General features: G+C 44.8%; 1 protein-coding gene across 1 annotated transcript; it reads left to right on the top strand.

Moving 5' to 3' along the window:
- The first annotated feature begins 905 nt into the window (after positions 1 to 905).
- LOC112890326 (RING-H2 finger protein ATL39-like) lies at positions 906 to 1,448 on the top strand. Its single transcript, XM_025957234.1, has one exon. It carries the CDS (start codon positions 906 to 908, stop codon positions 1,446 to 1,448), a length of 543 nt encoding a protein of 180 aa, XP_025813019.1.
- Positions 1,449 to 15,936: the final 14,488 nt, after the last annotated feature.

The following is a 15,936-nucleotide window of genomic DNA, read 5'->3' as shown; positions in this document are numbered from 1 at the left end:
TGGCGAAGGGCATGGCTCGTGCGTATCCACCTTGGTGATACCCTCATCATAGCTGTTGGCATAAAATATAATGTCATATTAATAGTTGTCTTATTGGAACTCAACACACGGAGTCCAAGTTGATGACGACTTCTAACTCTATTTTCTGAGTCCAATTTGATGACAACTTCTAACTTTATTCTCTATGTAACAAATTAATTTAAGGAACCTCATAGTCTGATCTAATGGGCTCTCAAACAAACATATTGACTTTGAAGAACAGTTTTTAAAAGTGGTAACATTTTGTTGTTTTTAAAAGCGAACAGATCATGGTGTTTCCCCCCTAGATCTGTGGTAGTAGTGAGCATGGATTCGTATGTCAGTATGAAAGAAAACGTATGAACTTTTGGTCTGAGCTTATTGATTTTCTCTATCCCTTTTGTGTTCTTAGTTCCAGATGTAGTCTTTGTGCCTTTGTACATGATTTCAGCATTTGCATCACTCAACATTTTTTTTTGCTGTACTCTATTAGTGCTGCCTCACACTTATGTTTGTACATCACTGGTCTTGCTATTATATTTCTGAGAATGCAAGATGCACAAATTGCTAAAGGTTACTAGATCAAATGTATGCTTTGGTACACCTGGTTCAACACCGAATAGTACGGGTACAGTTGAGTACCCCGTGTACTCGGTGGCGGTGGCGGCGGCGACGAGCCCTATTGTCCTCCTCTTTAACACAATCATCACTTCACTTTCAGACTAATGACCTCGGCAACGTCACTGCACCGTCACCACCCGGTTGCTGTCACGCAGACAGCTGAAACTGCGCCAGCAATCCTATCATAACCTGTCGTTCTCCTCTCCTATAAGACCATGCACCAGAAATAACGGCTCGAAACCATCGGCTGGTTCGAAGCTGCACCCATGTCTTTTCCCTACCCTCCAGGCACCACCATTTCTCAATCTCCGCCGCCGCCAGCGCCACCGAGTAATGGCAACTACTCCATGATCGCCGGCCTCACCATCGCCTTCGGGATCGTCACGTTCGTGCTCTCGTACGCGTGCAGGCTGTTCCGGCAAGATCACGCCGGCGCCGAGGCCACCGAGGCGGCAGCAGACCTCGGCGCCGCACGGTCGGGGGCAACTACGTATACAGTGCCACCGGAGCCGTGGGACGACGGCGACGAGCAGCGCCGGCGGCGCGTCAGCCCGACGGCTGGCCTCCCGTCGTTCACGTACGACCGGTCGGTGATGCACAACGTGACGAGCAGAGGCGAGGAGGCGGCGACGTGCTCCGTGTGCCTCGGCGCTTTCCAAACCGGGGAGACGGTGCGGTTGCTGCCGGTGTGCCTGCACCTGTACCACGCCGAGTGCATCGACCCGTGGCTGGACGCGCACTCGACGTGCCCGATCTGCCGGTCGGGCACCGACCCGGTGACGGCTGGCCGGCTACACCTGCCGGTTTAGCCCGCACGGCACCGGGCGTGCATGGTTGATTTGGCAGAGAGGTGCATGGTAGGAGTTTCCTTTAATTTTTACCAGGTGTAGTGCATTTGAAGGTGTATGTTTTCTGTTGTTTTTTTCATTCTCTGACCATGGACTCAGCTTTATGTAGTTTCTTTTTTTGTCTAGAAGAAAACTAACCGACGAATTGTATTTTGTTTCGTATATTACCTTTTTGCCAAGTTTGTGATGATGTGACTTTGATGGAAGGACACATCTTCTCTTGTCATCTCATACAAGGATTCGGGATAACAGTCATGCGTCCGCGCGAGGGCAAGACTAGCTAGTTTTTTTGAAACGTGAAGACTCAGAATTTTGAAAAGAAAAAGTTCATCGAGTGGTATATGCATCTGTCGGCCAAATTATTGGGAAATGATCGAGTAGAGTACCGGTGCCATTGAATTTGATCAAGATTCCTCTCTGGTGTGTGGCCGCTGCTTCTCTCTGTTGCCGACAGCTAGTGGCCTAGTGGGTTAAACTGGATTCATTAAATAAGTTCATCTTCATATTAGGCCATAAATTTAGGACCCCGGATCACCGTACGTACGACGAACACGTTCAATTATGTCATTGTGCGGCAAGATGTTCACGGTGACTATGCAGCCTACGTGGGCTGACAGCGCATCTGAGATCCGGATGAAGTAGTGGACGGACATGTACCGAAACTGTTTTTGGAGCGACCTCTCAAAAGAAATAAAGAAAAACTCTTCGTGTGAGGTGGGTGGAGCAATGCCTAGGATGATACGTTGTTCATTATATTTTTTATGGTAATGACTATGTTCCGGCTGGCCGTATATTTGCACTATTGTACAGCAGCTTAAATTTTCTATCCACTCCGCACGCAGTGTTTATCCTAATGGGCCAGTGAGCATATGTAAGCAACTTTCAAAATTTAAAAAAGTTATAGTTCTTAAACCATCAAATTCAAATTCTGATTCCACAATTGTATCTCTTTCGAAGAGACCTTCAAAATAACACCTCATTTGCATATATTTGGACAATATTTTTAAAAGATACATAAATTGCTTTTTGTTTAATGGAAAAATACCAAAATAAATTAGTTAAAATGCTCAACTAATCTGGTAAAGTTGCCTATTATTAATCATGCAATAAACATTCACCTACCCAATAAAGTTATTTACCCTCATCCACTAATCACACCAAACAATCTATCTTCACAATATGAACATCAATATCCACTTAACTGAACTCAGACGTGTGAAGCAACATTTTGTAAAGCCATAAGCAATTTTTGCAAACATCATAAGCAAATTAGAATACACTAAAAAGTATTTTCTCTCGCAAAAAAATATATCAAGAATATAGTGGTGTGAGATCTTATTTTGAAGCTCTTATTAAAACAAACACAACCGTATAATCGGATTTTGAAACTACGGTCTATTATTTTGAAATCGTGTGCATGTGCACAGCTACCCACCATTCTTTTCTCTCTCATGCATGAGCTTACGTCATTCCCTTTTCCTTTAAGTGCTACGCAGCATATGTGTGGGTGAAGTTGACCGAGGAGGAATCAGAATGGTTAATATGCTAAAAATGGAAGTCCCTTGATTACTTAATTTCTTAATTAAAGCCGGCATTTTTTATTAGATGAATGTATCGAATTAGAATGAGATCCATTTCACAAGTGCTTTTGAAGATCTTTTATGCAGCATTCATATGCAATATAGTGTTATTATTTGCGTATATATTTTAAAGGAAATTTGTTTATAATTACATGTAGTCACCAACAAATTATGTGTTAACATGCTAATGGATTTTCCTCATGAAGTTACTACATACAAGGTGTTAACCGAAGTATACTTCATGTGGAGTGTGTTTTTCCATTGAAATGATATATTTTGTAGTGCCCTTTTTTAAGTAAATTGAATACTTGGTCTTTCTATAGTCATATTTGCTAAATTGTTTTCCACAAGATGGAGTTACCAAAATGAGATTCACATTGCGCGTGTCATCTTCTGCTAAAATATTTCTCTTCTCTGTTCTATAACTTCAACACAAGTTAGTATCAAGTTTCATTAAAGTCTCTACATATTTTTCATTGAAGTTCATATTAAATTTTCATGTAAGTTTATATAAAAAATTAGTGAGGTTGTTACCTATTTGTTCATGAAGTTGATATGCTATTTTTAAGAAGTTGTTAACTGATTTCCAGTGGACCGGAGTTGGTACCCGAATTTCTCTTAAACTGATGCTAAAATTTAAAATTAAAGTTGATACCTAAATTCCAGTATGACTGATATCTAATTTTCACATAATTTAATACTTCAAAATTATAGTGAATTTGCTACCTATTTGTTTGTATGTTTATGCTTTATTTTATATAACTTGCAACTAATTAATTACACGGGAAATGATAGTGAATTTTCTACAAAAGATTTTAAACATTTTTATATAGAAGTTGCAAAGCTTTTTTATTCTAAGAGCTTAGCTTCCATCCCCACAAGGAAATAGGGAGAAAAGTATAGGTGAATGTAAGATATTTTGGGTCAAATTAGTAGCTGACAAAAATGCCCATGCATGCAATGTCTTCCTGTCCAGTTTCATTTTCATCTCTATCTAGACTTCGGAGTTGCGAGCCAAACACCGGCAGCTTCTCTTTCCTTTCCGACAGCACCATTGATTCCTTATGGTGACATTTTTCCAAAGAGGCCCCGAGCATCACCATCTTCTTCCTCATGGCTAACAAATGACTAGTGCAGAATCTCTTCCTTTACCGCACGGTAATTTGATAACCTAATTCGTTTAACAAACGATAGTCTTGATGAAGAAAAAAAATGATAACCCCTCAATAAATTTGAGCTTTATTGCACCAGTCACCGACTTGCTAGCAAAAGAGATAATGTTTAGCAAAATGGCAAATTATGCCAACCAAAAGATCAAGGTGGATTGGGAATTATTGATCTATCCATTCTAAATAAGTGTGTTTCGTAAAAAAAATAAGTGTGCTCTCAGAAAGTGTCTTGATAGGTAGCTCAACGAGGATGGTGTTTGGCAAAGATTATTCAATGAGTGGCAGATAAAGAGATTCTCAATTCCAATCTGGCATTATAAAAGTGAAAGATACTTTTTTTACAATGTGGTCACTTCCAAGTTAGCAATGGAACTTAGAATCGCTTTTGGAATGGTATTTGGCTAGGTAGTACACCGCTACAAACACAATATCCCCCATTATAATGTGGTCACAGAAGGAATAATAATGCAACTGTAGCGGATGCTATGATCTCAATACCTTTAAATATATCCTTCTTCTGTACCCCTGCTTTGCTGACTGAAGTGTATTGCCCTGCAGTGGCATGCGTTGCTTATTCAACTTCGAGGTGAACTGACCTTTAGTTTAGTGGACTGTGGACCAATCACTACGCCAGAATCCCTAATATGAGACGCGTCCTACGCAAAATGCGAGACGAGCAAGGGTCGTATCCCCCATTATCGTGTCTCAGATTACGCAAATGCGAGACGCGCCCTAGGGGAGGCGCGTCTCTCATTAGACTGAGATGCGAGACGTGCCTCCTTAAAACGCGTCTCGCATTAGTCTACCCCTAACAGGGATCTTTTTTCTTCCCGGCTGCATCCTGGAACTAGTTAGGATTTGGCAGTCGCAATCAAATTCCTGCAAAAGATTTCAATTCACAGAATTCACCACAATCATCGCACGCATCCATACAATTTACACAGTGCAAGATACAATCATCCACAGTAATTAACCTCATCCAAAACTCAAAACAAGGCTCAATCTAACTCAAAACAACAATCATCGACAAGAAAAATAGAAGAAAAGCAAAGCAAGTCTCAATCTAGCTCAATGTCGCCTGCCGTGCTGTGAGAAATGGAACTCCCCCTTTGGGTTGATCACCCGATCGTGAGGAACCCCGCTAGCCTCTCTCGGATATCCTTCATGTTATCAATCATCGTATGATTGAAATAATCATCTTCGTCCTTCAAAAAATAATTACAAGCAGTTAGAATACAAGATGAAGACAGATATACTTAATTAGAACACGTGAGAATTCTTACCATGAAATTCGGTACCGCTGCAACTAGAAGCATGTTGTTGCAAACATAGAACCCACATGCGTTACCCGAGGTTTGCTGTGTGCACTACATGTCAAAGATAGATAGAAATTAGCATTTTCCGACACTTAGAACTAAGAAAATATCGTAATAGTTAAGCGATTTAGTTATATTAGTTACCGTCCACGTAGTGTGATGTGTAAACGCAACTCGACGTTGCTCTTTGTATCCTTGTACGGCCCTAAAATGCCTGTCAAGAGATCTAAACACAGACATACGGATGTTATATTAAAAATGATTGTGAAATGGGCAAACAATAAAAAACTAAAGCAAACAACAAACTTACTCGTCAAGGATTGAGATGACTAGAGAATAATCACGTATCTTTGGCTTTCCCCACTCATCTGATGGAATTCTTGAGTCAAGGTAAAAGACTTGCTTGCTCTTGACATTGATGACGAGTGTAAGCCAATGGTTGCCTGGGTTGTACGGTACCACAATGTGCTCCTTGTCAGCATGTTCTCGCATGCACTTCACCATGTAACTGACCAAGTTGAAATGGAAACAAGCGGTTACATGTGTTAAATGGAAACAAGTGACTACATGTGGCTACAAGTTGAAATGAAAATAAGTTTAACTGTTGCATGTGCGTACCTGACCAAGCCAGCTCATTCTAAAGTCACTAGTGTCACCATCATCATCTGTGGGTCAATGTACCCACACTTCTTTCCGGTTCGACGCCTTGTCTCTTGTTCCATGTGCCTACACGATCCATATGTATTGAAATAGAAACGAGTTAAATTGTTGAACGTATATCAAATGCATTGAAATAAAAACAAGTCTTAATCAACTTACAATACAAAGCACCGAACAAGAGAAAGATCCAAAGCGTCTAGGTTGAAAAGGTCGAACAAATCGGAGAAGGCAACAGTAAAGATGCCTTTAGTGCCCTCAAGCTGCAGAAAGTGCCGCTCTTTGTATGCCACTATGATATCCTGGAGTTTATCGGCATTGTGTATGTAGTAGTTGTACAGGTCCATACAATATTGACCTGCTCTCCGAAGCTCAGAGGAACTAAGCAAGGCCTTTCCAACCCTGTACTTTGGATTCTTAGAAGTGTAATCCCTTGGAACCGGGTTTTTTATCTCCTCCACCTTTTTCTTACCCTCTGAGATCTCCTGCTTCCTCTACATCGGCCTACTCTGCTTCTTCCTCACAGGATTAGCCTTGCTTGGCTTCTTGGGAGTGGTAGCTGGCTCTGTCGGAACAGGTGGAGGGGGGTAATTTGAGGCTGAGTAGGGATAGGAGGATGCGGATCCAGAAATGCTTCCCATGGATCCGGCAGTTGTGGCCGTGGGTCAGAAAACGTCGGTGGCAACGGAGGACTCTGTGGCTGAGGTTCAGTGGTCCGTACTGAATCTGCATCTGCTGGATCAATATCAATACCAGCTCTCCGCCACTAAACCCTTCTCACAACTGCATCCCGCAAAGTGGTGGTCATGTCATCTGGTGACACATCCAGCTTGATATCCTTAGCAAACTCACGCAGTAAGTCAATCTTGACCACAGCACAATCAGCACTGACCTACAACAATAACAACAACAAAGCCTTTAAATCTCAAGCAAGTTGGACAAACTAAAAGAAAAAATAAAGAAACAGGAGAAAAGAAAAGAGAGGCAAAGACCAATGCACTGACCTGGACATCGTCAAGCTGGGACACACCGGGATACACAAGCCCTTTCCCGACCTCCAATCGAGATGATCCTCCGACCTGCACGAGAAGACTGCATTGGGTCGGACGAGCCAAGCCATCTATCGTATCCGGCTCCACTGATGTAGGCACTGATGGCCTTTCTATCCCTCTACTCCGAGAAGCACCTGCTGCAGTAGAAGTGAAGCTGCTCCTTCGCTCTTCACTAATACTCATCCCCGGCAAATCAGGGAATGACAAACCCTGAGACTCGAAGATGGGCTTCAGCTCTCCAAACATCTCCATCTTCAGCTCCCTTTTGATCTCCTCTATGTCAACCTTTGATGAGGAGATTCGAGTCCGCTTCCGGTAGCTTCCTTCGTGTTCAAGGAACCCCTCCTTCCAGGTCAACTTACTGGAAACACCACGGACACGACCCCATTGCTCACGGGTTCCCAAAGCCCTGGTGAGTGCATCAAACTCCCTTTCTCCTTCATTTGAACCTTGACTGCTCTCCATCAAAGCCCTTTGAGCAAGTTCCTCAGCGCTCGTGCTGTAGAAACTGATACTGCCATCCTCCGTGAGCATTGACCTAGCACGCATAAATGGTGCCAGCCGTCCCTCAAATGAGTCATAGGGATTCTCAATGCCCCTCTCTGCCAGCATCTCATCCTCCTACTCCCACTTGCGTTGCTTTCCAGCATATCCCGTTGAGCCAAGGTGGTGGTCAAGCTCATTCTGCGCTCAGAGCCACCGATAATACTCACTTGACTATTGGAATAGTGAGTATTCCACTTTTGAACAAGCTCCTCCCAGGCTTCTGCTGTCAAATCCCCATACTTGTCGAAAGGGTTCTCGTTCTCCTTCCAACACTTTAAAAGCCTGCACAACAAAACAATAAATCTGCATAAGTGACAGTAGATAATGAAAAAATGACAGTAAATGACAATAGTAAGTGACAACACTTTACTTGTTCTTGTAGCTCCTCCAGAATTTAGAGATGATCTTCATAGCATGCTTCGTAGCCTTATCGTGCAACTCTCTCGGATATTCAACATAGGGTTGAATATAGTTTGCGAAGATATTCTTTTTGTCGTCCCAAGACAAGTCATCAAAATGTTCCAAGGTGAGTGGCACCTTTTGCCGGGCAGCGAGGCCACAAACCCGTCCTAATCTCACTTTGACTGATGGGTCTTCGGATGCTGCCTCAGAATTGACCCGGCCACAACTTTTCACATCTGATGGCCATGTTGTCTGTGACCTTTTCTTTCTGCCAGCACGACACGCGCTAGCTCCTGACTGCGACCATGACGGCCGTTCTGCAGCTGCTCTATCCTCTGTAGGTTGCTGCACACGGTACTCACCGCCTGCAGCTTGCTGCACACGGTTCTCACCACTGGACATCGTGCTACACGAGAAAGAAGAAAGAAAATCAGATACAACCATAGAGCACAAATAGCACATAGTGAAAATAGTTTAGCATATATCGTTAAGGCTCCATTGTACAATTAAAGTTCAAGCCATGGATAAGTATAGTTTAGCAATACTAATATTTTAATATAAGTAGCTAGGATAGAATAGTAGGGCATTAAAGAGCAGAAACCTATTAAAAATAAATGATTTTGTAAAGGAATATAAGGGAAATAGCTGAGCTTTTGTAGACAATTTTTTGCATGCTGGCTTTGGTTGTATTTTAATATTTACATTTATTTCTCTTCACAAGTGCTAGTCACCTACAGTGGTCATTTCTGTCATCTATGTGGAATAACCAGAGTCATCCATCTCTCTCATTACATTAGTTGATTGGAGGAAGAGAAGTAAAACTCTTTCCATTGATCACATCATACTAGGAAAAGGAAAACTGAAACGAGCATTTTGCAAAGTAATTGCTCGATAGCGGAGTCACAAGAGTGATCACCTGCAGCACATGGAACTAAAATTGTGGTAGAAATTTGCACACCCATATGGCTTCTGGTTCTAATGGTACAGCACATCATCTTTTTCCTAAAAATATTACGACTGTATTACTGAACATCATCTTAGAAAAGGGGGAGAGCTCACCTACGGCGACAGTGGACGGCGCTAGGGCAAGGACGGCAGTAGTGGACGGCGCTGCGGGGCCGGGGAGCTCGGGGAAGGGCTCAGGGTGGCGCTGCGGGCGACGGTGGCTCGGGGCGGCGCCGCGGGGCCGGGGACGACGGCGCGACAGCTTGGGGAAGGTTCGACGGCGGCGGCACTCGCGGGGACGAGAGCTCAGGCTAGGGGTGGCGCCGAGAGCGCGGAGCGGCGCCGTGGGGCCGGGGACGACGGCCGCGAGGGAGTGACGGTGGCTCGGGGACAATGGGCGGCGCGAGAGGATGGCGGCGGCGGGGAGCAGAGCACGGGGATGGCGCGGGTGTGAAAATTGGACTAAAGTCCTAAGAAGGCAGAGAGGCGGTGCCAAATGCGAGACGTGCGTTGCCCTTAGTTGACACGCGTCTCGCATTTGGCACCGCCCCCTCTGCCTTCTTGGGACTTTAGTCCAATTTTCACACCCGCGCCATCCCCGTGTAGCAAATGCGAGACGCACGTCAACTAAGGCGCGTCTCGCATTTTCTCCCCCCTCTACCCACTCACGCAATTCAGTTCCAGAACTGAACATACGAATTCAGTTCTGAAACTGAATTCTTTTCAATTTTTCACTCAATTTTAAATCAAAACACAACACTTTCATTCAAATATTCACGCATTACCATATTTCACAAAAGAACAATTAAAGTCACACAATTACCATATTTCACAAAGGAACAATTAAAGTCACACAATTACCATATTTCACAAAGGAACAATTAAAGTCACAAAATAATCGTATTTGACAAAGGAACAATTAATATACATTGTGTGCCCAATCATTTTGCTACTTTCCGTTGCTCCCTTGGTTTTTTGAAATTCTTGACTGTTTCTTGATGGTCGTTGCGCAAGTAGGGAGTTTCGTTGGCCGATGGTATTCTTGGCTTGATCATTGAGGTGGCAAATGGAGGTATCTCATCAAACTGATCAAACTCTTCCAGGTATAACCACCTTGAGTCTTTTGTTTGTTGTGTCAGAAACATAGAACACTTGAGCCATATGTTGTGCGAGCACGAAAGGGTCCGTCTTGTATCCGTGACGGCTAAGATCGACACTAATGAAACCGTACTTGTCTTTTTGTACACCTCTATTTGCATCAACCCAATTGCAACGGAAAAGAGCTATATTAAAACCGTGAAAGTCAAGCTCCCATATCTCTTGTATTTGACCATAGTACGTGGTTTTGTCCTCTCTGTTAACATCGTAAGCATCAACACGTACACCACTATTCTGATACATGCTTTTCTTATCTTGTCATTCGGTGTAGAACATGTATCCATTTATATCATACCCTTGGTATCTCATAACGGTGAATATAGGACCAAGAGCCAACTTTTTGAGTTGTTCACTTATAGGAGTATCTGATCGTGAAATTCGATTCCGGAGCCAACCACAGATTTTTTTCATGTGTTCCTTTGCTAACCATGATTCACTGTGTCCAGGATTCTCTCTAAGCAACAGCTCCTTGTGCTCATCAAAGTACTCAGACACAATATCCATCTGTTGCAACATGTGGAAATGAGCCCTATGAAATAAATCTCGATCTGGAATTATAGCCTTATTCCCAATCGTCCCCGTGCCTGTGAGCCTCCCCTCATGATGAGACTTGGGAACACCAACCGGGTTACTCGGGTCAGCGTAGTTTAGGGCCCACTCAATGGCTTCCTCTGGACAATATCCTTGTACCATGCCGCCCTCAAGGAAAGCTCGATTTCTCACTAGTGACTTCAAGATGCCGTTGAATCTCTCTTATGCATACATCTGGTGAAGGAACACAGGACCAAGTAGCTTTTTCTCCTTGACAAGATGGGCCATGAAATGAAGGCTGATATCAAAAAAGGCAGGTGGAAAATACATCTCAAGAACGCACAAAGTTTCATAGTGCTTCTTTTCCAATGACTCAAGATCTTCTTCACTTAGAACCTTTTGACCAATTGCATTAAAGAAAAAGCAAAGGGTCATAATAGCCTCCCGAACATTGACCAGTAGGATATTCCGAATTCCTACGGCAATCATCTGCGTCAGCAATACATGGTAATCATGAGACTTTATGACGGGAGCTAGCTTTAGATCAGGCATTGAAACAAGCTTCGAGACGTTGGTTGAGTAGCCAGCTGGAACTTTCACACTTTTCAAGAACTCGCAAAACTCCTTCTTCTCATTCTTTAAAAGGGTGATGCATGATGTGGGCAGCTCCATTCCTTTCACGGAGTCATCATTGAGCCACAACTCTTCTCTAATTTTCATTTTCTTCAGATCAGCTCGTGCATGTCCGTGATCTTTCATTTTTCCATCCATGTTAAGCAATGTGCTAAGAAGGCTCTCACACATATTCTTCTCCACGTGCATCACATCAATAGAATGACGGATGTCTAAGTTCTTCCAATATGGTAGCTCCCAGAAAATCGACTGCTTCTTCCACATCTCATCTTCTTCAACAACGACCTTCTTGCCCTTCTTGCCTTTCTTCTCCCTTTTCTGCTTACCGAGGACAACATGGACATTCTTAACCATTTCATAGACATCATGACCTGAGAAATGCGGTGGAGGATGCCTCTTCTCGGCCTTACCGTTGAAGTGATCACACATGTTCCGGAACGGGTGTTTCATTCCAAGGTAGCGTCGATATCCCATGTACACTATTTTTTTTGACTCACTCAAGTACTCAGAGTCTGTCTCTCTCAAACAATATGGGCACCCGCAACCTACTTTCTTGCTCTGTCCAGACAAGTTACGTGCTGCTGGAGAGTCACTGATAGTCACGAATGGCTCGAAGCTGAAAGTACTCACGCTTGTACTCATCCCAGACCTCCACTCCTTTACACCACAGCAACTTCAGATCGTCAACCAAAGGCTTGAAATAAGTGTCGATGTCATTCCCAGGTTGATGTGGCCCCGGTATCAAGCCTGACAGCATAATGTACTTCCGTTTGTTACACAACCAAGGCGGAAGGTTGTATATCGTCAGAACAATTGGCCAGGTGCTATGTGTGCTATTGTTCATGAATGGGTTCATGCCATCTGTGCTCATTGCAATCCTAATATTCCTCGGATCTTCTGCAAATTCAGGATTTCGCGAATCAATGTTCCGCCATTGTGTGGCATCAGCAAGATGTCTTATCAACCTGTCACCCTTATGCTTCTCCTTCTGCCATCGCAACAATTCTGACTCCTTTTTGTTTGCAAACCAGCGCACCAATCGAGGAATGATTGGAAAGTACCAAAACACCTTTTTAGGTCCGCCCTTTGTTCTGTTGCAGTCCTCATCATCACCACCATCTTTTCTACGGTTGAATCGATCGATTCCACAAACAGGGCACTTCTCAAGGTCCTGATAATCCGAGCCACGATAGAGAATGCAATCATTCTTGCACGCATGGATCTTTTCCACCTCCAATCCCAACAGGCAGATAATCTGTTTGGCCTCATAAACGGTCTCAGGGACGGTGTTGTCTTGTGGAAGCATGTCCTTAAGGAGTGCTAACAACTCCTTGAAACTTCCATCACTCCATCCGTGGCTTGTTTTCAACTGGAAAAGCTTCACCATTGCAAATAGCCTTGAGTAATTCAGTGCACAACCAGGATAGAAAGGTTTCTTAGAGTCTTCGATCATCCTCTTGTACGTTGCGAATTCACCTCCTTTGTACTCATCATCGCCATGTCTCTTAACATTGCGAACCATCTCCTCTATGTTATCAACCTGTCAAGCCGGACATGAAAAGTCATATTAGCACGACCTTGTTATAATAATTGTAAGCTTTATTATGGGGCCGGGTTTGATTACTACCTGATTCATGAAGTCATCATTGCTCAACCCTAGTATATCCACCTCATCCACATCATCGTTGTCACACCCGATTTATAAGAACATAAATCGAGCAATCATATATGCGCCAGGATCAAGTCACGCATATATACAACAGATTATCAAGATATCACAACACATGTCAGAAATAACATTAATATAAATCGTAAATGAATCATAAATGAATTATTTTATTACAACCGAATCAAGAATCGGTTCAAGAGTTGCGGAAGCGTAAAAGAGATACATGAAGAGCTGGGCGCCACAGGGACGTCGACTGGGAGACAAACGCCTAGAAGTCGTCGAAGCCGCTGACGTAGTCCTCCACGTTGCCGGGCACTGAGCAGCAGTCGAAGATATCCAAAAATAGAACAGAAGAGTAGAGAGGCAAGTGTGAGTACAAACTCGTACTCAACAAGTATAACACGAGCATGAGGCTCTAAGGTTAGCTGACTCAACTGCATTAGCTTTTAATCTTGGCAAATTTTATTAAAGCTAATTACTACAAGTGGATGAATTACCATAACCCAAATTGCATAAGAATTAACCAATATTAATTAAGAACTACTGAGAACCATCCAAACCAAAACCACCCGGGGAATCGCCCTCGCCAAAGGTTGATAACCCCACTAATCAGACGGAGGATCTGGGCCGCTCATGACTGTGAGCACAGCTGATATATCAGTTTTACACTCTCGAGAGGTTGCACAACTTTACCCACAAGTCGTGAGCTACGCTAGTTGTTCATCACACTTCCTTAGGTGAGATGGCTAGCAAGCACACTACGAGACCGTTACAAAGAATCACGTTGGTAAGGTGTAACCGCTAAGGATTCTGGATCAGCAACGATGGGGCCCACCTCCGGGGGTACAAGACACGCAGCACAGACCAAGCCGGAGGAGCAGGGACCATTGAAGCTTACCACCCCTCTTGCCCACGCAGGTAAGTTACTCCCGAACCAAAATGACCTAATTAATAAGTCAAGACCGTCCCATTCCAGTCTTGTGGTTGCGCGGTTGTCCCAGGTTGTCGCTCTATGAACCGGTCCTTATGGAGAGTGGCCAACCAAGCACTAAGCACCGTGCTGGCCCCCTAAACCAGGTTTCTAACAAAAACATCTTTTAAGGACGCACAAACCACTCAAGCACACAGCACAGAGGGTCGGCTCCAGAATTAAGTTGCATAAGACCATTAATCAAATTAATTAAAAAGGACCAAGATATGTTGTAGTGCAGCAACCTAGCACAACTACCAAAATGCAACCCATAGGATATATATATAAGGATATAAAGGTGGCTAGGAAGTCCTTATAGGCATACAGAATTAAAAATGCAGTATGAAATTGTATTTAAAAGTGATAGGAGGTTCATGTTATACTTGCCTTCCTCGTACTCTCCCGGCTGCTGCTCGAACTGCTCGGAAGATGGCTGCTCCTGGTACTACTCCGGTGGCTCGACGTCTATTCACGATCGCAACAGCAATACATGGGCCACACATGCACACACATGCAAACAATAGCAAATTATAAGAAACAGTACACCAATACAATGGAACAGCACATAAAACTAGTCTAAAGCTATTCTACGCGTTACAACGATCGCGTGTATATAAAGAACGCTTAAAACGGAGCTAAAACGCGAAAACTGCGCTTAAAACAGGATTCAGGGGCTTATTTGTAAGAAAACTGGAGGTCCTAAGGGGTTCTGCGCAAAAACCGAGGACTTAAACGTAATTAAAGCCTAGACACAGGGGCTAGCTCGTGAAAACACGAGGCCTGGACCGCGGGTTCAATTTCCAGAAAAGCCAGGGGCCTAAACGAGGGGAAAAGGACCTGTATGCGAAACTTTTTGAACTACGGTGTACTGCGGGTTTATTCCCAAGAAGGACAGGGACTCTTTAGCAAAATGGCCAGGCTGAAGCGGTAAGATCTAATCAGAACGGTTGGATTTGGATCCTGCGGTTCGGAACGAAGGGGTACGCGGTTTCTGTTTTGATCCGTGGATCGTGGATCGGGCGGCCAGGATGAAAAGGGGCAGAAGACACAGGAGCCGGTGGCGGGAAAGATCACCGGAGCTCGCTCCCGCGGTGGTGGATCGCCGGAGCTGGCCAATCTCGGCACTCCGGGCCGGAATCCAGGCGGGAAACGGGTCAAGGAGGTGTGGCACAGCATGAGAAACCGATCTAGGGTTACGGCAGGGTTCGTTTGGGCACTGTGTGGCCAGACCACGGGCGACGGCGGGTCCGCACGGTTCGGCTCTCCGGCGAGCGGCGTCCTGGCCTCGGGATCGCCAAAGCGCACGATAGCTAAAGCAAAAGAAGGAGGGGGCCAAGCTGTTGCTCACCCAAGCGGGGATTGGCCGGAGGCGGCGTGCAGAGGCGTCACCGTGGCGGCCGGCGGCAGAGGTTGGTGCGGCGCTTGCGGATGGGTCGTTGCAGGGGTGCCCCGAGCCTGCTGATCCGTGGAGGAAGTCCGTGCGAGACCTGCGGAGGTGTAGTGGGGGTGAGGAGAGTCCCGGGGTCGCCGGCATCTAGGAGATTCACGATGGACAGAGGGCTCACCGGAGCTGTTCGCACACGATTCAAGCGGCCGCAGAGGACGGGAATGAAATTGAAGCTTCGGAGAGATCCCCGGGCGTGTGACAGAGCTGCGTCGTGGCTCGAGGAAGTCTGTGGAGCGGCGGAGGGGCGGGTTCACGGAGGAGCCGGGGTGCCGAGCGGCGGAGCAATGCGGGGGGAAGATTCTAGGGTTTGGGGGCGCCGCCACGACTGGGAATAAGCTGCAGGAGGGGTCGAGGTCGCTAGATAAAGCCCGGCC

Source organism: Panicum hallii, chromosome 4, assembly GCF_002211085.1.
Source record: "Panicum hallii strain FIL2 chromosome 4, PHallii_v3.1, whole genome shotgun sequence".
Taxonomy (NCBI): domain Eukaryota; kingdom Viridiplantae; phylum Streptophyta; class Magnoliopsida; order Poales; family Poaceae; genus Panicum; species Panicum hallii.
This window is presented reverse-complemented; position numbering and strand designations above follow the sequence as displayed.